General features: G+C 45.4%; 1 protein-coding gene across 4 annotated transcripts in view; it reads right to left on the bottom strand.

The window, feature by feature from the left end:
* Window positions 1-992: 992 nt before the first annotated feature.
* NRF1 (nuclear respiratory factor 1) overlaps window positions 993-24,168 on the bottom strand; it is a 103,441-nt gene continuing 80,265 nt past the window's right edge. Inside the window, exons 10-11 of one of the 4 annotated variants that reach the window (XM_010831686.1) lie at window positions 8,274-8,315; window positions 993-6,004 (exon numbers count right to left, since the gene is read on the bottom strand). In XM_010831686.1, coding sequence (XP_010829988.1) covers window positions 5,841-6,004; window positions 8,274-8,315 — 206 coding nt within the window. In that variant the 3' untranslated portion in view covers window positions 993-5,840. Of the gene's footprint in view, window positions 6,005-8,273; window positions 8,316-20,673; window positions 20,778-24,168 lie in introns of those variants that run through there. The other 3 variants (XM_010831683.1, XM_010831685.1, XM_010831684.1) reach the window with 3 other exon arrangements.

Consider the following 24,168-nt stretch of genomic DNA (forward strand, 5'->3'; position numbering starts at 1 on the left):
ATAAAATCAACATTTTTACATCAAACATTATTTTTACATTTAACAAAGTTAACATTGGATTTTTGCAGAACTATTTGGAAGTAATGAGAATGTGGGAATGGATGTTTTTGGGGTTCTGTGGATTTTCTGATTGAATAAGGAACCCCCAGGAAACTAAGGTCTCTCATTCAGTGGGATGTAGTGGTTGCTTGCCTGTATACAAGTTCGTGTGTGTGTTCGGGTGCGTGTGCGTGCGTGCATGGGTGTGTGCATGTGATGAAAAAGCCCAGCCACTGTGAGGATGCTCCTGGTATGGCACGCTCGGGTTAAGGACCATTAGCTCCTGCTCAGAACACACTGACCACTGGGAGAGGCTGCATGTGGGCTGAGCTCAGGACTCAGCCGGAGGTTCCTTTAAAAATGAGAATCTAGGGGCTTCCCTGGTGGCTCAGTAGTAAACAATCTGTCTGCCAATGCAGGAGACCTGGGTTCAATCACTGATCCGGGAAGATCCCGTGTGCTGCGGAGCAACTAGGCCAGTGCGCCACAACTATCGAGCCTGTGCTCTTGAGCCTGGGAGCCGCAAGACCGTGGGCCCGCGTGTCAGAGCCCCTGCTCATCAACAAGAGACACCAATGCAATGAAAAGCCTGTACACTGCAACTGGAGTTTGCCAACCGTACACTATCCCCTCTTGCTGCAACTAGAGGAAAGCCTACAAGGCAATGAAGACCCAGCACAGCCATAAGTTCTATATATAAAACATGGGAATCCAGATGTGCAGCTCATTTTATGTCACCTGTCCCCTGAGAGCTTGGCACAAAGAGCTGAGCTTCTGGAGGGAGGCTTATTAGTCTGACCCCAGCTCTCCTTTACTAGTTCTCGGAATTGGCCGAGTCTTAGCTCCCACACCTATAAAATGGAATCTAACCTCCATCTGAGGTTGTGGAAAGGATTAGAAATAAAGAAAGTATTTTGCATAGTGTCTTGTGCAGAGCAGCCATTTAATAACTGACAATTATTAGTTTCTTAAAGGGTAAATAAATTCAGAAGAAATTTGAGTTGAGACCCAGTTAAGTTACACCAACAATTTTATTGACAAGCGCATTAAGTTTGGGGAATATTTCTAGCTCCCCTCCCCAAGTATTAAATAAGCTACCTCTTAACCTCTTTGTGGTTCAGTTTGCTCATCTGTAAAGTAGGGAGTAACAGAGCTTTTGCAAAGACTAATAAATAACAACGTATAGTAACTCTCTTAGAACAAGGCACACTGTAAGAGCTGTACAAGTGCTCACTATTTTAACTGCTACCATATCAACACTCTGAATTGCAGATAGGCCATGGTTCTCATAAACTAGAGCTACGAAGGCTTTTGTACAGGGCTAGGGCGCAGGCCTGTCCTTACCGTACAAGGTGGCTCTGGAAGACCTGGGTTTTGGGGGTCCTGGCCCTGCTCTGCAGATGAGTATTATCCTGGTACCTTTGCCCTCCCATCTCCAACTCTTTGCAGAAATACACTCCAGTACTCAACAAACATCCGCTAACAGCCCACTGGTTTCTCAGGAGGGAGAAACTCAAATTCAGAGTGGGTTGGGGACTCATTCAGGGACCCAGCAGCAGCAGGAGCAGAATTCTCCAGCTATTTCAGAGTCCAGTCCTAATGCCGTTATCTCCCCGCTCTGTGCGCCTCCTTCCTCTGGGCTGTCTCCACTGTCCTGGGTGGATCTTCTCCAAGAGCTGCCAATCTGGAGCAAACAGCAGAGGCCAGATGGGATGCACTGATGGGTGTCCTTGATGCTAGCATCTGAGCACGAGCTGTGCGGAGGCCACAGGCTGGCCTGGTCTGAGGACCTGGGCGGCCCACAGCCCACTGAGATGGAGGTGCGAGAGGAAATGTAGGCTTGTCTTCCTCAGCCCACGAAGCTTCTGCTCCAGATAAGCTTCGACGTTCCCACCGATACCAAAAAGGCCTACCACAGGCCCAGAGCTACTCCATCCACAGCTGATGCTTTGCAGGGGGCTGGGAGGGTGCTGATAGAGGAGAGAAGAGGAACAGGAGCAGATAGGAAGGAAGGCGAATGCAGAAGCAGGCCCTCTTCGACGTGAGAAGTGGCTGGAAATGAGCCTTGTCTGGGTCTGAGTGAGGCCCAGGGCACACTGGCAGCTGGGGCTCTTCTTACAGGGTGAGTAGTCCCTTCTCTTCCCTGCCCTTCTGGTTCTCCTCGGCTCACTCATCTCAGTTCAGATGGCTCCAGTGGTCACCAGCATCGCCAATGGATCTTCTCAGATGTAGGACTTAAAGGCAAGAATTCCGAGCCCGAGGTGTTGGTTTCGGTGAGCACCAGATCCTTGTCTGGAGCCTAGATGATAAACTACTTATTGCAGAGGACCCTTCAGCAGATAAAATGAGATAACAGAACCCCTTCTGCCACATCACGCTGTCCAGATGGCACCTTATCACGCTGGGCTGCCGCGGTTTGTTCACACAAAAACATCTCGTCTCATCCTGTTTCTTGGGCAACTGCTATGCTTCATTCACCTGGCACATGGTAGGCATTCACTAAAGCAAAATTGACGCCTGGGGCCAGAGCTGGTCTACAGGTGGGTTTTCTTTTGTTGGCAGAGTATGTAAAAGACTTTTGATTTATTGTTGAAATCAGGAGATTCATGCACAAATCTGGACTCCTCAGTTTCTCTGGAAAATTTAGAAGTCAGGACTGTAGGGCCCATGTTCCTCCTGCTTGGAGACAGTCCACTAGCACTCAGGAGAGGCCACTCTCTTTAGAGATGCTCTCCACTCTGCCCATCTCCATCACTCCTTCCCCTCTCACAATGGAACGGCTTCCGCTTTACTCACTGACTCCACCTGCCGGGGCCCTGCAGGCAGCTGAGTCAGCAGCTCCTGCTGTGATTTGGGCAGTAAGAGAAGTGAAGTTCTCCATCAGCCCCACCAAAGAGAGTTTCAACACACGCTTGTTTAACAGGCAGCATCTGGGTCTTGCCAGGCAAACAGAATTACTGTGCCTATGGAGAGACACCATCCCCACAGAGGGACTCTAGACAGCCAGCTGTTGCAGGGGTGCCCAATGGCAATGATGTCTGCTTCATCTGGCTGCCACCAGTCCTTTCTCCGGCTCACCCTCTCTGGTGACAATAGATGATGATGTGCCATTTGGGCAAGAAGAAGGGAGAAGGGTGGCACTGGCTTTATGGAGCCACCATCAGTCAGCAAGGAAAACATCTCTGGCCTCCCGCATTCAACTATTGTAATCATTATTACCAGGAAACAGACCCAAACACCTAACAAAAGGAAAGAAGGGTGATGGAGGTGGCAAGGAGAGCATCGTTTTGAGCTGAGGAAAGCAGCGGGCACAAGCATGGGAGTGCAAAGCCACTGGAGCTTTAGGAAGGGCCCGAAGCTGGGGGTGTGGCAGGAGGTAGGGACAGAATGACAGCTGCCACATTAAAGCAGTGAGCTGTGAAGGAAGCCAAGGAGGGCGGCCTTAAGGGAACAAAGGCATGGGGCCCCCACTTCAAGAAGGAAAACCCACTGCAATACTGAACACCACTCATGTGGGGAGGACACAGATGGACAAGTACCACCACCCACCCTGATTTTAATGTGGAATGCAATTAACCCCTAAAAAAGGAACTCTAGAGAAGAGGTTTTCTAACCATCTTTAGGAATTTTTAAACTAGATGCCCCCCGCCATAACCCCCCTGGACAGCATTCTGTAAAACTGATTCAACAGAGCTGTTCTGGTGAGGGAACACAGGCAGGAACCACCCCTTCCCCTTCTGCACTCCCCTTACAGGGCTCCACAACGCCAAGGAACACGGTTCAAAGATCACGGAGCTTGAATAGAAGCACCTATTCCTTTTACAAAGCAGAATAAGCCACCCCAAAAGAGAGCTCCTAAGAGGCTAAGTGCTCCTACACAGACGAACAGCTCCACTTCCTGTTGCCACATTGTTAACTATTTATTGAATGAGGCAGTAATAGACAGAATGGAAAACGACACAGAATCCATGCTCTGCTACTGGGGTTCTGCTTTTCTTCTTCTTCTTGGCATTTCTCAAACTATCAGGAGGGTATTTCACCACAAAGGAACACGGACTTTAAAGCCCCTGGACAGTTTCACAACGATAATAAAAAATAATAATTAAAAAAATAACAAATTGTAGAACTAGGACTGTTTTATGTAAATTTCCCTTCCCTCCCCCCATTACGTACAGGAAAAAAAAAATACAAAGAACACTGGATAGTTTTATATAAAACAAGCAAATACAAGAATCTGAAACTTTTCTCAAAGGCTGAGCAAGACGTGAAGAATCTTTTTAATGTCGCGTTAAAAAAAAAAACAAACATTAAATACACAGTCACACATGGGAGTGGGGGCGGGGGGCCCAGGAAGAGGGAGGAAGAGTCGTCCCTGTACTCAAGGAGCAGAGATTTGGCCTGTCAAAAAGTCAGGTGAATTTAACCCCTGGAGACTCAGGGCTTGTGGCTGAGAAATCACAGAATTTCGTTACAAAGAACACCCAGACCAATTAACAGCCGTGAGAAGGAAGCTGTGGGGCCCAGGCCTAGCATGATGCACCTTGGGACAGCTGCAGGGTCCCTTCTGAGATCGGGCCTGATCCAGGGGCACAGGACGCACCCTCAGCCCTCTTCTCCCCAATGCCCCTCAGTCCGGTGACCAGCCTTCCTCGAGCCAGGAGCCCCTGTCAGTTCTTGTCTCCTCTGTTAAGCTAAAGGAAGTCACAGGAAGGGAAAAAGGTTGCTCCCATTGGTGCACCCTGGTCTTCAAAAGATTTTTCTCTCACTCCTTCCTTTCCCCTTCCAACTCCTCCCACCGCCTCATTCTCTCTCCACAATGCACACACCCACAAGCACACGCAGCGCGCACGCACTCCTCAAACCCTTAATACTTCTGTCACCCTCAGTTCATATACATGACCAATTCAGGACTGACCTTAAAACCAAAGCGACGGGTTAATAGCTGTGAGACCGAGAAGGTTTCCTGGGGAGGGGAGGCGATGGGAGGCTGAAGAAAACCCTCTCGGTCCTGCCTGGGAGCTTTAAAGACATTTCATTTGCCTGTGGCAAGGTCAGCATCTGGGCCAGCCCGAGGAGCGTCTCAGCTGCCAGACCACGTGGCCCCTGGATCTTGCAAGCACAGTTTCTGGACCTCACCCCAATCTGGAACCTCCGTTCTCAGGTGAGCCCAGCAGGGAGAGTTCTGGGTGGCCACTGGGAGGCAGCTTTGGTGAAGGGCATGGTCACCTCTGCCTGAGTTTGTCAGTAGCTCAACGCATGACCCTGGTATGAACAAAACCAGGTGGCTGTCTGGCCACGTACCCTACACCCACTAAACTGGGTGAATTATTTTTCCACAGCTCACCTTGATTTCATACAGATAATTCCATGCGGGTTTCTTTTATATATATATATATATATATATATATACATATATACATACACATATATATATATATACTTTATATATATATGTAAATGTGTATATTCATATGTACACATATACATATATTCACACTCACACATACACACACCGAAGTATACACACGTTTCCGCAGAAAGAAGTCCTGCCACAATTTGGCTTTTTCGGGACTGTGAAATTGACAACACAGTATCTTATTCCACCAATCCCAGAAAATCAAGAGTGGTGCTTTTTAAAAAATGCAATTCCAAAATCCACTGCCTTTCTTCCTTTTTAAAAAAAAGGTTAACAAAACTTTTCTTCCAAAGTCGAGAGACTTAATTCCATTTGATTGCACCTCTGCAAACGTGTAAAAAATTTTGAAGTAGACTAGAAAATGATGCCACGGTATGGCTGCATGTCACTGCTCCAGTGTCACCACCTCCACAGCCTGGCCGTCCACAGTGACTGCGCTGTCCGATATCCTGGTGGCCACAGGGGCCATGGCCACCTGCACCGGCCCGTTCCCCTGGGCGAGGCTGGTCACCACAGTCTGGTACATGCTCACAGGGATCTGGACCAGTCCTGGGGAGAAAGGGGAGGCCGTTAGTGCCGCGCATGGGTTCCCAGATGATGGCTGGACAGGGCAATCGGCTCCAGCCCTTGGGGTACCACTGTCTGCAGCCGCAGGTAACTGCATACCCACTGTCCAGGCACAAATACATCCCTTTCCCCACCCCGTTTTAATTCTTTAAAACAGACTATCAGGAAAGAGAATGTGGAGAAGTTGTAGAAACATGCCTCAGAACAGGGCCTCCCCAATGTGCCAAGAGATGACCCCACTTGCCTGCCTCTCTCCAACTTTAGGAGGCTCGCACAGACCCCTCAGGGACGAATTCTCCTCCCAACAAGCCTGTCTCTTCTGACTGCCTTCCTCTCTAGAAGGGGCCACCACTCATGTTCTTGGATATTCCGCTACACTGACTTCTTCAACCCTCTTTCTGCCTATGCTCAAATTTCTCTCAGCTTGAAAAAACTTCTCCCTTAAACTTAGCCTGCCTTCTGGCCATTGTCCCTCTCCTCTGGGTCAGCTTTTTTATTTTTCTAAAGCCTAGGTCATTAGTTTTCTGATTTTAGATTTCATAGACCAGTATAAATTTAAATACATTCTGGGGTCAACTTAAAAAAAAAAAATCCCAACTACCTCCTAATATCACTATTATTTCACAGTAAAAAGAAGTGTTTAGTAGAAAGAGAGGAGGAAGTGAATAATTTCAGAAAAGGGCAGTCCTTCCAAAGAAAGGAAAACTGACAATTTTATATGACATATTAAAAAAAAAAAGAATTTCCAGTTAAATAAGACAGAATAAATGCACATATAAAATTCTTCTTCCTCATAAAACAAAAATTATAGTGAAGGAGAAAAAAAAAGATATGAATGAGAGATGGCAATATATTGGGTTGGCCAAAAAGCTGACTTGGGTTTTTAAATAGCATCTTAGGGAAAACACAAACTTTTGGGCCAACCCAGTATATTTCTGGGAGATGCAAAGCATACATAAAGTGGTTCTGACATTAAAGAAGGGGAAGCTGCACGTCCTGTGTCCTGGAGTTCTCAGGGCCACTGCAGACTGAGAGGAAGAAGTGAAAGACAGGAGTTAGCTGACAGTTTGTATTCAACTGACTGGACCAGCAGGTCCTACCAATCCCAACACCCAGGCCTTTGTTGACCAGACACCTGAAGTTCATCCACTGTATTGAGAAGCTGACCTGGAGAAGCCCCAGGAAAGATCTATGAGGTATCTGGTGGGTGGGCAGGGGAGGGGTCGGGGGTGTGGAGACAATGAAAGATCTGCCACACAGTCCTGATACTCACCACCCCGAGCCCTGCAGGCCGCCCCGCTCTGCCCTGCACAGCCCAGCAGCTGTGTTTCAGTGCCTCACTCTTAAGGAACCCAGAGGCGACAGACAATGTGGGGAGCAGAAACAAAAACAAATGGCCCTAAACTCTAATATCTTCAGAGACAGAAAAGATTTGTATCATACAAACGGATACTTTTATTAAAATGAGAGAAAATGTGTTAAAGAAATCAAATAGATGAAATACATTCCACAGAAAGATGAGACGGTAAAGTCAAGGAAATCTTCCAGAGAGCAGAAGAGATTAAAAGATGGAAAGTAGGAGACCTTAAGAGGTCCAATCTCTGATAAAAAAGATTTCTAGAAACTAGAAAAAACACAAGGTAGGAAATTATCAGACACATTGCAAGTAAATCCCTAGAACTGAAAAACATGAGTTTCAGATTGAAAAGGCCCCTTAGATACCCAGCAGAACAGAAGAAAAAAGATCTGGATGCTAAGACACAGCTTTGTAAAATTTCAGAACACTAAGGATAAAGCAGAGGTCCCAAAGGATTTGAGAAAGGGTAAAAAAAAAAGTCACATACAAAGAACTGGAAATCATTATTGGATTTCTCAAAAGCAAGCCTGGAGGCTAGATGATGATGGAGCAGTAGCTTCAAACCTCTGAGAGAAAATGCTTTCAGCCTAGAATTCTCTCTCCAGCCCATGAAATGACACCCACGCCAATTAAGTGTGGGGACAGAATAAACACCTCTTCAGACTTGTAAGGGCTGCAAAAGCCGGCTACCCGTGCACACTTTCTTTGGAAGCTCTGAAGGTTGTTCCCCAAAGAAATGAGACAGGAAAACTTAAGAAATAAGTGGCTGTGGGGTCCAGGAGACAGAGAACCCACTGTAGGGATCTTGGGGACAGGAGGAGGGCCCAGGACGGGGGCTGTGCAGTACGTCTGGAGGACACAGGGGATGTGGCATGAGCTTGTGGGATAGAGTACCTCGAGGGGTCTTCCAGAATTGGGTAGAACCGGTGATTACTCCTTAAAAAGTAGAAGAAAAAAAAAAGCAAGGATTAACCATACCCACTCGTCGTGGCAGTGAACAAGTTTTACCTTTATAAAAATTTTATGTTTATAACAATATAAACATAGAAACTGAGTTATTGAAAATTGTGATAATGTCTCAAGAAATAATTAATATGACTATTATTTAGAATAATACACATACATACCAGAAAAAAGAACATGGAGTGTTGCCTCTGGGGTACATATAAATATATATATATATATCTATTTTTTTTTAAAGGCCTTTTAGTTCTTTTTGTCATTTAAAACTGTGTATTACTTTGATGAAAATAAAAATTAATTATAAAAAGGGATGTTTTACCAGCATACTTCCTAATGCCAAAAGAAGTATCAAACATAAAATAACCTGTCAATTTTACAACGTTAAATTGTATCTAATTGTTTTCCAGGGATAACTGTTGACAGTTTGGAAATAAGTATTTGTTGATGCTTCCCTGGTGGCTCAGACCAATGTAGAAGACCTGGGTTTGATCTTTGGGTTGAGAAGATCCCCTGGAGAAGGGAATGGCTACCCACTCCAGTATTCTGGCCTGGAGAATCCCATGGACAGAGGAGCTTGGAGGGCTACAGTCCGTGGGGTCAAAAAGTTGGACACGACTGAGCGACAAACACAATACAACACCGTAACATTTTATGATGCAACCTGAAATGAGGCTAAATGTTCTGTTTTGTAGCGTTTTTAGGATTCCAGGCTTACCCTGCTATGTGTTAATGAGAATGGAAGGCATGGCCCACAGTCCTCACACTGAGATGCTGGGGCCTGAAAGGGGAAGGAGGGGGCCAGCCCATACATCAGCTTCAGAAGGCTGTTGGCTTCAATGTTTTTCACCTAGACCTTTGCAAACAGCTTTCACATCTCTCTAGTCAGTTCCTTTTTCCATTCACTCCTTTCTGCCGCCCAAGTTATCTTTCTGTAACATGTCATTTCCCAAGCTCAAACTTTTCAAATTCCCTGATGCTAGTTAAAAGGTTCCCAAAGCCTATAGTAAAGTTCAAATGTTGGGCCTGGCATTCAGGACTCTTGTGATTTGTCCAGCCTTACTTCCCTTACAGCCTTGATTCCCTGTGCTCTGGGCATCACCCTGGACTATTCTCAATTCTCCAACACATTGGTAACCTTCCTTTCTCTGGGCCTTTGCTCAAGCTGTTTGCTACCTGGAATTCCCTTACTGCCCACACCTTCCCTTTTAAAACCCTCCGCTTGGAAGCCTATCCCAGCTCTAGTCAATACTGAGAGCAGCCTCCTTGGGATTCTCAGTAAGCATTGGACAGTAGGATATAATCTGGTAGGTCTGGCTAATGCATGTAGCTAGGTCTTCCCCATCTACCTAGATTGAGCCCTAGATTGAGGGCTCCTTCAAGGTCAGGCCTGGCTCTGGCTCATGTTTAGTATGAGGTACAAGGTATGCCAAATACTGGCATCAGCACAGCCTTAAGGGCAGCAGGTCAAGGGATTTTATTGCGGGCCCTAACCAACGTGTGGCTGGGCTCTAGTCCCTGGCATCCAGACTGTAGGAATGGGCCTGAGTATATGTGAATATGTGAAGACCAAGACCCCCTTCCATCATCCTAGTGGATCTCCATCATCACTTTCATCCTGTCTTCTGGTCAAAACAGACAAAGTTAATAAAGTAACGTTTTTTGCCAAATGCCCTGTGGCAAAACCAGGACACCTCCAAAGAACCCTCACACTGCTGCTGCTGCTAAGTCGCTTCAGTCATGTCCGACTCTGTGTGACCCCATAGATGGCAGCCCACCAGGCTCCCCCGTCCCTGGGATTCTCCAGGCAAGAACACTGGAGTGGGTTGCCATTTCCTTCTCCAATGTATGAAAGTGAAAAGTGAAAGTGAAGTCACTCAGTCGTGTCTGACTCTGAGCGACCCCATGGACTGTAGCCTACCAGGCTCCTCTGTCCATGGGATTCTCCAGGCAAGAGTACTGCTAGCAAACAGCAACCAAAACCAGAAGCAAATATCAGTCTTATTTCACTGTTCTTGCTTCTGAGACTGATTCAGTTCAAAAGCTCTAAGCTGGGATAACAAGTTACAAACTTTACAAATACACTGAATACTGTGGGACCTTCTTACTGACTACGAGCAACGGTCCTGGGTCAGTGCTGGGATGGAGAGAAACTGGAAGAACTGTTAGAATTAAATCTCTTTCTTACTGGTTTATGATGTGTTTGGGTTACCTATGATGTGGGTCCATGTCCCACACTGTTGTTGAAACACTTTTTAGTATCATGGAAGATTTGCCCTAAAATAAAATGGAAAAGGGTTCAAATGCAGAAATTCAAACTAGCTGACACTGCTATAACCGGAATAATCTTTTGAACACAAACTGATTTTGTTCTCCTCTTTTACAATTCTTCACTGGTTTCCAATGGCCCATGGAATATAAAGTCCAAATCCCTTTGGAGGTATTTCAGCCTTTCACATCAGCCCCTGTCGCTCAGTTAGTTCAGCCTGGTGATACGTGAATTCCAGGAAGGTGAACGACTTGATTGAGGCTCTTTCCACACCTGCCTCCATGGTGTGCACACTTTCTGACTTCTGCCTGGAATGACTGTTGGCTTGTTCCTTGAATGGGCTTCTATTCTTCCTTCAGCTGCAGTCTCTCCTTCTCCTGTCTGAGCTCCTCTTCTCCCAAGGGTCCACAGCACTTTGCACTGGTCTCCATGGAGGAGGTGATGGTCATATACTTTATCACTGGTTACTTGTCTTATCTCCAGGGAAACTGTAAATTCCTTAAGGGAGAGATGGAATCTCCGTATTTGAGTCCCTAGCAATGAGCAGGTGTTTTCTACACAGTTGAATGAAACCTGCCTTCTGAGATTGCACAGGTGTCTACCTTCCCCCCAACTCCAGGACAGAATGATTGACATGGGTGAGCCTTCAGGTGATTAGGAAGTTTCCAGAAAAAGCAACACAGAAACAACTCCATTCAAAGCTCATCCAAATAAAACCATTTTAAAAGACCTCATATTCTGTACTTCACAGCTTGGGAAGGAGTAAATTTGGCCTTTAACAACTGGGTGATGACTCCCATACAAAGCCGTCTCGAGAGTGAATGACTAGTGACAGCGACTTCATATCTAAAAAGCTTCTTGGAGAAATCCCATATACAGGGCATTTCATAACCTCGGATGCCTTGAAATCCAAGGCGTTACTCTCTACACACAGTTTCAGTCTGCCTCCACCTTAAATAAGTGCATTACCATCCCACTGTGAGGGTTTTAGAATCTCACACACACAGCCATTTTGACATGAGATTAGATTAAATCGTCTCAGTGTCTCTGACCTAGCAGCCTTTATGTCCATGGCAAGGAAAGGGGGAGGGGGCTAGAGGCTTGGAAACCCAGCGCGCACTAAATCGGCTGGCTGCCCTTGCAAGAGAGATGATTAAATGCTGAGGTTCAGTAATCAGGCCAGGATTGTCCCTGCATCTGCTCAGCCTGCCCCTGATTAGCCCTAATCTAGAAGGCGTATGTTAATCTCAGCTTGTATTCTAGGTCATTTCGACTGATTAAGCAACAGGAAGCCTTTCCCATTCTACATTAGGGACTTGAAATTCTGCTTTTTGTTTTTCACAGAGACCCTGCACAACCCTAGTAAGAAAGCTCTCCTGGCATTTGTACAGTGCTTTTCAAAGTCTTCTCACCCCCACTGCACAGCACTCGCTTCCTGCTGAGACTCTGGAGCAGCAGGCAGGGCAGGTATTCTTCCCTTTCACAAATGATAGGCAAGTACTGTTGGGAGAACCATGGACTTACCATAAAAGCACACACTTATAAAAACCTGGAGCTTTTAGTACCCCAATCTCTAGTACCTCATCTTTCAAAGCTGTAAGAAACCATAGAGTTCTTCAGTTTAGAAAATCTAATCCCCCCTTTTCTTTAAATTCCAAAGCATATGGGTAAAAAGTTGATTTAAACAAAACAAAACATGGACTGAGGGAGACTGAGTGACCGAGCCGGTGGTAAGGCAAGGCAGCTGGGAGTCTCTGCAGGTACCGGCAAGCCTTTACCATTGACCACTACAGCCAGTAGGGACCTGGAAGGGAGAGGACAGTCCCTTTTGGGCTCACTGCTGCCTCTCCTCTCAGGCTTCTTGGTAAGGTTTACAGAATTGGCAAAAACGGAAAAAGAGGCCAAAAGAGACTTGGGAACTTCAGGTCCCAGTGCAAGGATTTCCTTGGCCAATAGCAGTCAGCCCCCAAATCCTGGAGGAACTGCTGGCCCCAGAACAGAAAGAGGAGTCCTGACCCTGCTCTATTTTTCTACCAGTTGGGTATCATTCTTGAGCCCAAATGGTCAAACACGCTCCTCCCATCTTAACAAATGGCAATTACATTCTTTTAGTTGCTCAGGCCCAAAACTTGGAAGTCAGGCCATTCTCACGCAATTCATCAGCAAATTTTCTCGTTTCAAAGATAAACCCAGAACACAGCCGCCATTGGCCGCTGATCCCCTGGGTGAACTCCTATCCTCTCTTGCCTGGACTACGTGTTAGCTTCCCTCCACATTGCCCTGCGTCAGCCCTGGCTCCAATGCACTCTCTGCTCCCCAGACAGAAGCCAGAGGGATCTTCTAAAACTTCCACACGATGGACATGGGGACACACATTCTGAAAATTCAGATATTTGCTTTTCCTTGGTTTCTGCAAAACGGGTTCCGCAGTGCTCTGTCTCTGAACGTGTCACCAGGGGAGGCTTTGTGGTAGACCACGGGCGCCAGCGAGAGTGACTTCAAGGTTAGGGTCACTGCCCTGCACACTCTGGATTCATCATTCCTGAGCTGATCTACTCTATTCCTGGCCTCTTCTGAGGTAATGAATTCATCACTAACCTACCACATGATGAGTCTCTCTCTCACACACACACATGCATATAACTGGAATTTATTTACTGACGGGAATTCATTTATGGCACCCCACTCCAGTACTCTTGCCTGGAAAATCCCATGGACGGAGGAGCCTGGTAGGCTGCAGTCCATGGGGTTGATAAGAGTTGGACACGACTGAGCGACTTCACTTTCACTCTTCACTTCTGTGCATTGGAAAAGGAAATGGCAACCCACTCCAGTATTCTTGCCTGGAGAATCCCAAGGACGGGGGAGCCTGGTGGGCTGCCGTCTATGGGGCAGCACAGAATCGGACATGACTTAAGCGACTTAGCAGCAGCAGCAGCGTTTTGAGATCTGATGAATAAGTCTATACATCACAGTTAGCTAAATCTTGAGATACTGTTTGACAACAGCTACTCCAACTCCCCCCGCCTTTTTAGTGGCTCCCTACTAAGGGAAAATAAAGTCCAAATAGCCAATAGATGAGGGATTATATCAGCCTTTCCCACAAATACTCTACCTTATGCCTTCATCACAACTGTACCTGTCTCCTCAGTATACCCTAGCCACCACATGTATTTACTCAGGCAGGTCTCTCTGCCTAGAATTACCCCTGCCAACCTACGTCCTGTTCTTTCCCTGTCTTTCAGGGGTTCCTCCAGACCTAACAGCCTACCGGGTTCTCTCCTTCTGGGGATTTTATTGCTTCACCACTCATTTGGCACCAGATCTGTGCTAACCTGTTCCCAAATAGGTACTGTTTTTCTCTATACAAACACTGCTTACTTAGATCTTGGCAGGACGATGTTCTTGAACAGTGAGCAACTTGAACACAGTAGACGTTAATACCTGAACATGACAATTGATCACGTTCTTCATGATTTTCAGAAACTTGATTACATTCCCCTTAGCTGTGGTCTCTGGCCCGAAGTCTTTTACTCCGCTTTGGAATGAGTACTGTTGTCCCCACAACACTCTTAAGGCAGCAGCCGAGTGCTGTATGGCAGTTCAGTGCATTTGATGTGAAGGTGGAACAGGCGCTTGTATTTCCATTAGCTTCCCAGTCAGAAAGAATCCTGGCTCTGCCACTTACAGGCTTATGAAGTCTCACTTTCCTCCTACATGAAATGGTAATTCCTAATATTCTCAGGGTTGTTGAGAACTAGATGTGCTGACGTGGGTAGAGTCTGGCACAGTGCCTGGTGCACAGTAGGTGAACACTGTCAGCTGCTTTCCCAGATGACTTGGAATGAGAGGTCTGATGAAGCCTGGCTGGGGTCACAGATGTTAGACTACAGCTCTCAGGAAGCAGAAAGGAAAGCAGAGACAGTGCAGATCTCCTTTCAGCTGCGATTTGCTCCTGCCAGGAAGCACATCATTCGCCAAAGGCCTTCAAAGATGTAAAGATTAGAGATAAAAGCCATGAAATCACGGCAGATGGACTGGAGGGCTGCTTCCTTTCTGAATGCAGCGATGGTCAGCACAGGCACTGGAACCACATGATGACATGTATGCAATAGCTGCTGATTCGGTATAGCAGTAAAGACACAACCTAGGCTAAACCACTAATCAGTATTAAGATCAGGGACAGTATGATATGATGTCACCATGCCGATAAACTTCTAAACCCCAAAACTAACGGCACACGCTGGAGCCCAGGAGAGCTCAGAGTTGCAAGCCTAGTCAGGGTCACCCAGAACCACAGGCTGCCCTCCCCGCGCCCCACACCACGACAAGACAGAGCGGACAGACAGCCTGAGGAAGAATGGGCCTTTCATTTGCTCTCACAATCTGGGAAACCTTTGGGAATTGTTGTTTGCTGTAACTGAACCTTTCAGCCCAAAGGCCTTCCTAGTTGGTCATGGAAATATCTTTTAGTTTGGGAAAAAATATTGATGGTTGTGAGAGAAAAGTAGCTAAACAAATAAATTATCAAGTAAACGTAACAGTTGGTGAAAGAGCAATAATTCTTAAAGCTGAAAGGAAAAATTCACCATGTAATACTTTCTGTGGTTTATGCATAAGAAAGTGAACTGTATGTATTAGGAAAATGCTGGCTTAAATGGGGAACCTGTGACTGTGACTAGAAAGGAGAGGAATAAATAAGAAAGTGAAATCATCTATTGTTATTACCTAAGTTACTTCTGCAGTTTTTAAAGAGCCATCAAAAATATCTATAAGTGTCCTTAGGGAGGACAGGAAGGAGGGAAGTCCTTTTAAAAAATCTTATCTCCAGGCCTGGAAAAAAGTTACATCAGTGCCTGACATCTAAGGAAAGCCACTATTATATGAAGAAAAATAGGCATGGTGTGTCCTGGCATAGAGATGGGAGAACATGATGGAAAACCAGGTAAAGAAGCTAGTAGGCAGGCAGCAGGCAGATAAAGATGCCGAGAAACACAAACAAGGACCACATGGAAAGAGGACAGATGAGGGCAAGAAAATGAAGGTCATGAAAAGAACAATGATATCAAATGAAAAGGAGAGCCAGGTAACCCTCATAATAGTAAGACAAGGGAGAAATAGAAAAAGCACTTCTCTCTCAGTGGTTCTGTTTCTGCTATATTAGCTGCTCCTGGGACATTTAATCTTCCTTTTCCGTGTTTTTAAAGTCCATGGCTTTTGAGGGCATTTGAGGGATTTATGGATTAAAATATGTATTACATCTGGCAAGTACTGAATATTCTCATGAAGCCAATAGCAGACTCAGAGGTACCTTGGTGTAACAGGCACTTCTCAGCACCCAAGATTTCTCTCCTCTGACCAGACAATCTCAACCTGCTCTTGGAAAAACCACTTTCTGGAATAACTTCCATAGCAGTGGCCTTTTCTGGGTAGGGCAGTTTCACTGTGTCCTTAATCTTGATTTTGCAGACCACAAGAAAATTGTCTTGCCTGCATCCCACAAGCCAAACGTTAAGAGTGAATTCACTTTTACTTTATTAGTGAATGTATTTCAAAACATAATTTGTAGATATAATTTTACCATTCCCTCTTGAAATTACTAGAGTCCCCAGGAACACGAACGAAATCAGGGTTTTGTCCTTTAGTGTTCAGAATCACCATGGGCTACATCCTGGAGACTGAAATCCCAATGGAAGACTGAACAAACTGACTCCGATCCATGCTGTTCTGACCAAGAGGGCTTTAAACCAAAAATGGCAGGAGAGAAAAGTGTTGAAAGCTTGCAGGACATGTAGGTACTCAGGAGGATGTCTGACCAGAGATGTACGGAGAAGGGCGGGAGCAATCCAGTAAAGCTCCAGAGATCACTGGGAGGGGTGGGGAAACACTCCACATCTCCAAGGTCTGTGTAGCAGACAAGGTGTGAACAATACGCAAAGAGTTGGTATTTTTAAACATTAAATGTAGCCCACCTGACAGAAACCTTAGGAGAAAGTTACCAAGCTGTTTACCAAGAGTTTGCAATAGTCTGGTGTAGAAATGGACCAATCAGGAGACCAATAGGTCTTCTTATCTAGAGTTAAGAATGGAGATTTATTTTTCTGTTATTATGTTCAAAATTTTTATTACGGAAAATTTCAAATAGGCACAAAAGGAGAGAGACTAGTGTAAGGACTCCCACCCTCTGTGCCTACCACCCAGCCCTTGCCTCCTCCATCTGAACAAGGACAGACTGAGGCAAAAATCTGCCGAAGGTGCTCTCCTGATTTTTCAATGCCTCACTTAGCCCAATCTTAGAGCATCATTTAGGGGTTTCCCTGATGGCTCAGATGGTAAAGAATCCACTTGCAGGAGACCCAGGCTTGATCCCTCGGTCAGGAAGATCCCCTGGAGAAGGGAATGGCTACCTACTTCAGTATTCCTGCCTGGAGAATTTCATGAACAAAGGAGCCTGGTGGGCTATAGTCCATGGGGTCGCAGAGTCAGACATGACTGAGTGCCTCAGCAAAATTTGCTTTAGACACAGTCAGACACCTAAAGACAGTAGATTAGAGGTGGAAATAAACAGTTAAGGGGTCTGACAATCACAAAGAAAGAAATCTATCTTATAAACTTCATTTAAATTGAGTATTATTCCATCTTTCCTCTGGACTGTAGTTAGCATAACCAAGCTGTTAATGGGGACAAGTTCTTTATAAAAGAATTCCAGCTAATAAAGGCAGAGGAATGATAACACTAGAGAAATCACTAGTTTGAAACTTCTAGTGAAATAATGGATCTACATAATATCATTAATGGTTACTAAAGCCACTGGGGCTTCCCTGATAGCTCACCTAGTAAGGAATCCGCCTGCAATGCAGGAGACCCCGGTTCAATTTCTGGGTTAGGAAGATCCCCTGGAGAAGAGATAAGCTACCCACTCCAGTGTTTTTGGGCTTCCCTGGTGGCTCAAAACCATTAGGTGACCAGGTGATGAGGACTGTAGAATAAAGAAATGCCACCACCCATGCAGGCTGCAGTGCCTGGAAGGGTAGCCTCTTAAGTCTACCCTCCAGCCACTTCCTTCTTTCCACAAAGATGAAGCCCCTGTGGCCTGTTCAGCATCCATTCGCAACAGGCAATTTGCTATACAGAGACCTGACAATGACACAGAACTTTTCAAAAGCATTGGGCAAAAAGGGCTACCAGAAAGGGCAGCAGCAGGAAGTCTGCTTCCCATGCACACCTGTGCCTGGGGTACAGAGGTGTCTTTGACATCTACCCATGGGGTTTACAAATTCCTTTGGGAAACGTGCCAGCACACTGAGTGCTAATGATGCTCATGAAATAAAGGTAGATCGTTATAGTCACCTCTTAGTTGAACCAAAGGAAAGATGGGTCATTTCCTCCACAGTGCCCCCGCTAAACTCTGATTTCATGATGTGCTTTTCTTGTCACAGACTTATTTTCTAATCATGTCTTCTTTAAGCTAACATGAAAACTAATTTGTATTTCTTAAGTATGCAGCAGCTGGGCAGGGGGTACAGGAGATGGTTCAGGCTTTACCCTGGCTTGCTTAGAGACACTGTCCAAGGATTTAAAATGTGCCATGAGTGATTTGCATGACAGATATTCGGTGTATGGCAACTAAGAATTGACTATATTTACATTTATAAAACCAACAGGGCCATTTCTGTTTCATAGGGCTGCTATGAGGATAAGTAACATTATATTTAAATAATTTAAGTTCTTGAGAAAAGAGATATTGTCTAAATTTGAGGTAGTATGGGTGGCTGACACGGTGAAGAATCTGCCCACAATACAGGAGACCTGGGTTCGATCCCTGGGTTGGGAAGATCCCCTGGAGAAGGGAATAGCAATCCACTCCAGTACTCTTGTCTGGAGAATTCCATGGACAGAGGAGCCTGGTGGGCTACAGGCCATGGAGTCGCAAAGAGTCAGACACGACTGAGCGACTAACATACATACACATCATAAAGGTTTTCTCCCAGGAGTCAAAGCCACCATGTAGTAGCTAACAGAGACGGACATATGGAAGAAACAAGCTTAAAGGTCTGCCCTTACTCCCCAGACTTGCTGAAAATGGAAGATGCCACCAGCTCAGTGCTCAACCCCCAGGAATATTGTCCACACTCCACATTGTACACAAAATGAACAATCCATATACACACTCTTGGCCCCCAAGTGTTCACATGCCCTCTTGTCAATGAGAAGCTCTGTTTAATGAGAAAAGAATTCTTCAGGCAAACAGTGGGGCTGTGAAAGCTGAAGGAAGGGAAGGCCAGGGAGCAGGTCAGCTATAAGACATTCCAAACATTAAAGTCTTTTCTCATAGTTGCAATACATTTTTAGTATCACTATTATTACTATTTTGTGAGAAGTTGGAGGGGCTGAGGAAAGGACACAAGATTCTTGGAGGAAAAATAATTTTAAGGTGAAAAGACAAAGATCATTGTTAAGGAACACCATTGGAAGCTGATCCAAAAATAATCAGGCAAATTTCCTTTTCTCTTTCCAGCAAGGCTGAAATATTGGGGTGGCCAAAAAGTTTGTTCAGGTTTTTTCCATAAGTCCAAGGCTCACTTAAGCAGTCAAGACACTTCAGGAGGTTCAGACCAATCTCTACAACAGTCCTGTCCATGAGAACTCACTGTGAAGCAGGGCACAGTATACCTGTGAGCACCTGACACGTGGCTAGTGTAATTGAGGAGCTGAGTCTTTAATCTTATTTGATTTTAATTAATTTCAGTTTATAAAGGGCTAGAGCAAGGCTCTAAAACCTTCCCAGAGCTTTCAGTGAGCCAACTCCACACCTTAAGCGTGCTTCAACTGCATACACACTGCAGAACATGCTAAGAGTTACTTTTGTTTAGATGGAAACTCAATCTGAAATTAGACACTCTGCATTCACCTAAAATATATTTTCCTGGCATTTCCCTTATTTACATTATAGCTTTTTTCTTTACTGCCCGACCCCATCAACTTATTTTAACATATCCTGCCTCCTGGGTGCCCAGGTGAGAAACTCTGCCAGCACTGGAGAGTACTGCAGTGGAGCTATACATTAGGGCACTACAAGCAGCAGGGGAGGCTGGGTTGGGCACAGTCAGAGAACTGCTGGCCGCCTTGGTGAGCCAATCTGATAGCAGGTCTTTGTAGTCTCGCTCACAGCAGTGTCTCAGCTTCCATATTGAGACCCCTTCAATGATTCTCAGATCCATTTGCTAGCTTTACAACAGAAAAGATGTTTCTATCAATTTTACTTTTGAAAACCCCATTTAGGCTCTGAAAACCTCTAAATTGGGGCCTTTCTAATAATGAAGATTTGGTATAATTATAATGTCACAGGCAATCGTGCTGACAAAGCAAAACCAGTATGTCTCCTCGCTGGGCCTTTGCTCTCAACTCTGACCAACAGGAGGAGAAAAGAGGCTTTGTCAGGAGCAGATGTACAGTGGGAGGCCCCGGGAAAGCAGATCTGGTGAATGAAGCAGGTGCCACTTAGACATTCACTTTACTGACTCCAACCACAACCTTCCTTTCATTTGATATCCTGCTCTTGGCAGGAGGATGGGAAAAGAGCATCACACAAAGAGGAAGCATGTTTATCCTGTTCAGATTACTGCTCTGCTAGGCTGCTGCTGCTGCTGCTAGGTTCTGCACATTCGCTCTTTATTAAGCAAATGGTAGAGCTGAGAAGTGAATCCCTGTATTTACACAGGTAATCTGAGAGCCAGAAGGGCCCCAAAACCATAGTGGCTGTGATGTGCAGGCTATCAGAGTTAGAAACAGTGTGCTGACATTCCTTCAAAATCTTAATGCAAGCACAAATAAAAAGAGAAAAGTACATTTAACCAAGAACCTTAAAAACTTTACTCTATAAGAATTTCTCCTGTTATGATAATCTAGTTCTTGTGTGAACAGTGATTAATCCCCCTCTTACATGCTTAATTAAAACTGCTTTTTCATCCACATATTGAATAGTAATGATTCCAATTAAACTTGTCCAATTATGGCTCTAGATTTGGTATGCAAAAAAAAAAAAAACCCTTTACAGAATATTACCTGCAATGACAGGCACCAAGATTCTGTCTTGGTTACAAGGAGCTGGAATCATCTAAGACCAGAATCTGTCTTTCGAATACAAAGACTCAGAAAGATCTGGGGACCTAAAGGGAAGGAGAATGAGATAACGAAACATGTAACTTGGCCTTGAGGACGCTGGAGGTGGAGAGGATGCCGTGGTCAGTGGTGTCTGTCTGCCAGATGGCGGGTACCTTCTCGGCAATCTCTGCCCTGAAGCCCTGACCTGAGAGTCCTCTGCCCAGAACGCCCCTAACTTGTCAAATTTCCCCAAGCTGAGAATACCAGACACAGACCAACCTGGCTTCACACGTGTGCTAATTCCCTCTGGGGTCCCAAGGAGCCAACTCTGAAGACATTCAGCTTTCAATGTGAAAAACACCTCAAAGCATCTGAAGGACCTGGCCATGGCTCAGATGAGTACTAAGAATCAAGACCAATGTATAGGGGTCATTTCATTGTAAAGGCCCTACCTTTCTCTGAAGGGCCTCAATTAGTAGCAATTCCTTGTGTAAAATGATGAATGCCTGAGGCCACTCCAGTTTATGATGGTGTAGAGGAGATGACACATCCCCTTTGAACTTGCAGACTCTGCAAGGACAAAGAGGACTCTAAACATCACAATGATACTTTCTTTTTCTTTGGTTGTGCCATGTAGCTTGTGGGATTTTAGTTCCCTGACCAGGGATTGAACCCAGGCCCTCGGCAGTGAGAGCACTGAGTGCTAACCACTGGACCAGCAGGGAATTCCCCACAGTGACACTTTCAAGAGGCAGTTCTGCTCCTTCAGAATGTATCCACAGGTCAGCATCTTTGCAGGAGACAAAGGTACCAAAGAACACCAAAACTAAAAACTCCTTGAGCTGTATAGGCAATGTCTGATGAGTGACAGAAAAGACTTGGTACTTCTGGAGAACTGGGTCTCAGTTTTGTCTGCCCCAGCATGCCTCAGGGATACAATCTTTGTCTATTAGTGCCAGAGGCTTTCTGAAGCAAGGATTCTCAGTGTGAGATTCACTTCCTTCTTCCAGCTCACTGTACCAGATCCTAAGAATGCATCCCAGAGATGTTATGAGTGAACCCTCTGAAGACTAAATCCCTTCCCATTCAATGTGAGTGTTTAATAACAGTAATAGTAGTAGTAGTAAACAGTTATTGTATGCTCACAATGCCCCCCAAATTAGTGCCATCAATGTATATCTTGGGGGAATGGAGGGGGTGGAGATCAGGGTGTCAAAAAAACTGCTACTTCCCTCTGAGAGCTATTCTGGAAGGCATTTTGGACCTCAGATCATAATGAAGCGGGTGGGGAAGGAGGACAAACCTCTATGGTACGAAAGGGCTGGATGAGTAACATACATGAGACAGAGAACTGTAACCCTCTTTGGATTCTAGAATCAAGAGCGCCATCACACATCTCCACGTTCCCATTTCTCAGAAGCAGCCACGTTTCATTGTGAAATCTGGAATTCATCCAATGCTAATGGCTTCTTTCAGACTGTAACCCACAAGGCTCTGGATATTTCATCCTTTTGGGGGCCATGATAAGTCCATTAGCATACCTGTGTTGAAGACGGCTGCAGCTGAGAAGAGGAATTTGCACTTGTGGATCATCCGAGTGGAAATGGGCAAGTGGCCTTGGTTGTGAATACAGGGACCAGAAAGTGAGTCTAGGTGTCGCCACTGCTTCCTGTCTCAGATTTTCCTGCTCAGGACTCTGCAGTGCACAAAAATAGGCCAGCTCTTCTTGCTACCCTCTGCCCAGCTGTTTACTGGCTGCGGATTACTGGAGTCACGTGGCAGGTTTTTTTTAGCAAAGCTCTGCTGTCTCTGAGCTGAGAAGGTCGCTGGAGGAGGCTTGTGATGCACTTCTGCCGCCCTCCCCTGTGCAGGGTGGCACAACCTGCCAGAAGGCCACAGTGCTTTTGCCGCGGTCTTCAGAGCAGCACTGTCCAGCAGTGGTGGGGATGCTGCGTATCTGTGTCCTTTAGTAGTCACTAGTTGCATGTGGCGATTTAAACTTGAATGTGAATAAATTAAAATTAAATAAAAAAAACTAGTATCTCAGGTCACATATGGCTAACTGAGCACTTTGTGGCTAGTGTGACTGAATAACTGAATTTTTAATTTTATTCAACTTCCATTTAAATTCAAACAGCCACATATAGCTAGTAGCTACCGTACGGGGCACTTTATTTTAACAAATTTTTGGCTGCACCATGCAGCTTGAGGGATCTTAGTTCCCTGACCAGGGATTCAGTCTGGGCACTGGCAATGACAGGTCGAGTCCTAACCACTGGATCGCCAGGGAATTCCCAGGATATAACGTTAGATCTTGGATTTTGACTCCATTTACTTGTTTGCTTCTGTTAAGACTCATCATGACACTGATTTCTAAAGTGAGCAACACATGGCTATGACCATTCCTCAAAACAAGCCTGAAAAACGTGAGCCATACCAAGTAACAGTTTGATCAGATACAGTAAAGATGATGATTTTCATCTGTTTTATACCGTCTTTAGTTTCTTGGTTGAGTGGATAGGCAAAATGGAGTGAAGTGGGGCAAAAGGAGCCCACAGAGGCAGTACAGAGTCCTGGAGATCTGGGTTTGGTTTCACCGTTCAGCAGCTGAGTGACCCTGGGCGAGTCCTAGTGTAGCTGCCTCTACAAAACAAGCTATAAGCTCTGTTCTACCCACCTTCCTGGGTGAAGGGAGGTCAGTGTAGAGTACTTACTTAGTCAACTGCAAGGTGGCAGTGGTAGGGCTAGTAGTAGGAGTGTTGATTAAAAAAAAAAAAGAAAAGGAAAGAAGGTAGGAAGAAAAGAAAAAGATGAAGGCCCTAAATAATAATGTTTAATGCACACTGTCAAAAGGCAAATAAGGAGTGAAACTGAAATAGTTATTCTCCCAGTATAACATCTACCAACATGTTTCCCAGAATGAAGATGAATCATCTTAGGAGAAACGTTCAGTTCAGTCACTCAGTTGTGTCTGATTCTTTGCGACCCCATGAATCGCAGCATGCCAGGCCTCCCTGTCCATCACCAACTCCCGGAGTTCACTCAGACTCACGTCCATCGAGTTGGTGATGCCATCCAGCCATCTCATCCTCTGTTGTCCCCTTCTCCTCCTGCCCCCAATCCCTCCCAGCATCAGAGTCTTTTCCAATGAGTCAACTCTTCGCATGAGGTGGCCCAAAGTATTAGAGTTTCAGCTTTAGCATTAGTCCTTCCAAAGAACACCCAGGACTGATCTCCTTTAGGATGGACTGGTTGGACCTCCTTGCAGTCCAAGGGACTCAAAGAATCTTCTCCAACACCACAGTTCAAAAGCATCAATTCTTCAGTGCTCAGCTTTCTTCACAGTCCAACTCTCACATCCATACATGACCACTGGAAAAACCATAGCCTTGACTAGACAGAGAAATGTTAGCTGACTTAAATGGGGAAGCCCCTCTCTGCAGACAGTGTTTCTCA

This window comes from Bison bison, unplaced genomic scaffold, assembly GCF_000754665.1.
Source record: "Bison bison bison isolate TAMUID 2011002044 unplaced genomic scaffold, Bison_UMD1.0 scf7180017864530, whole genome shotgun sequence".
In the NCBI taxonomy this organism is placed as follows: domain Eukaryota; kingdom Metazoa; phylum Chordata; class Mammalia; order Artiodactyla; family Bovidae; genus Bison; species Bison bison.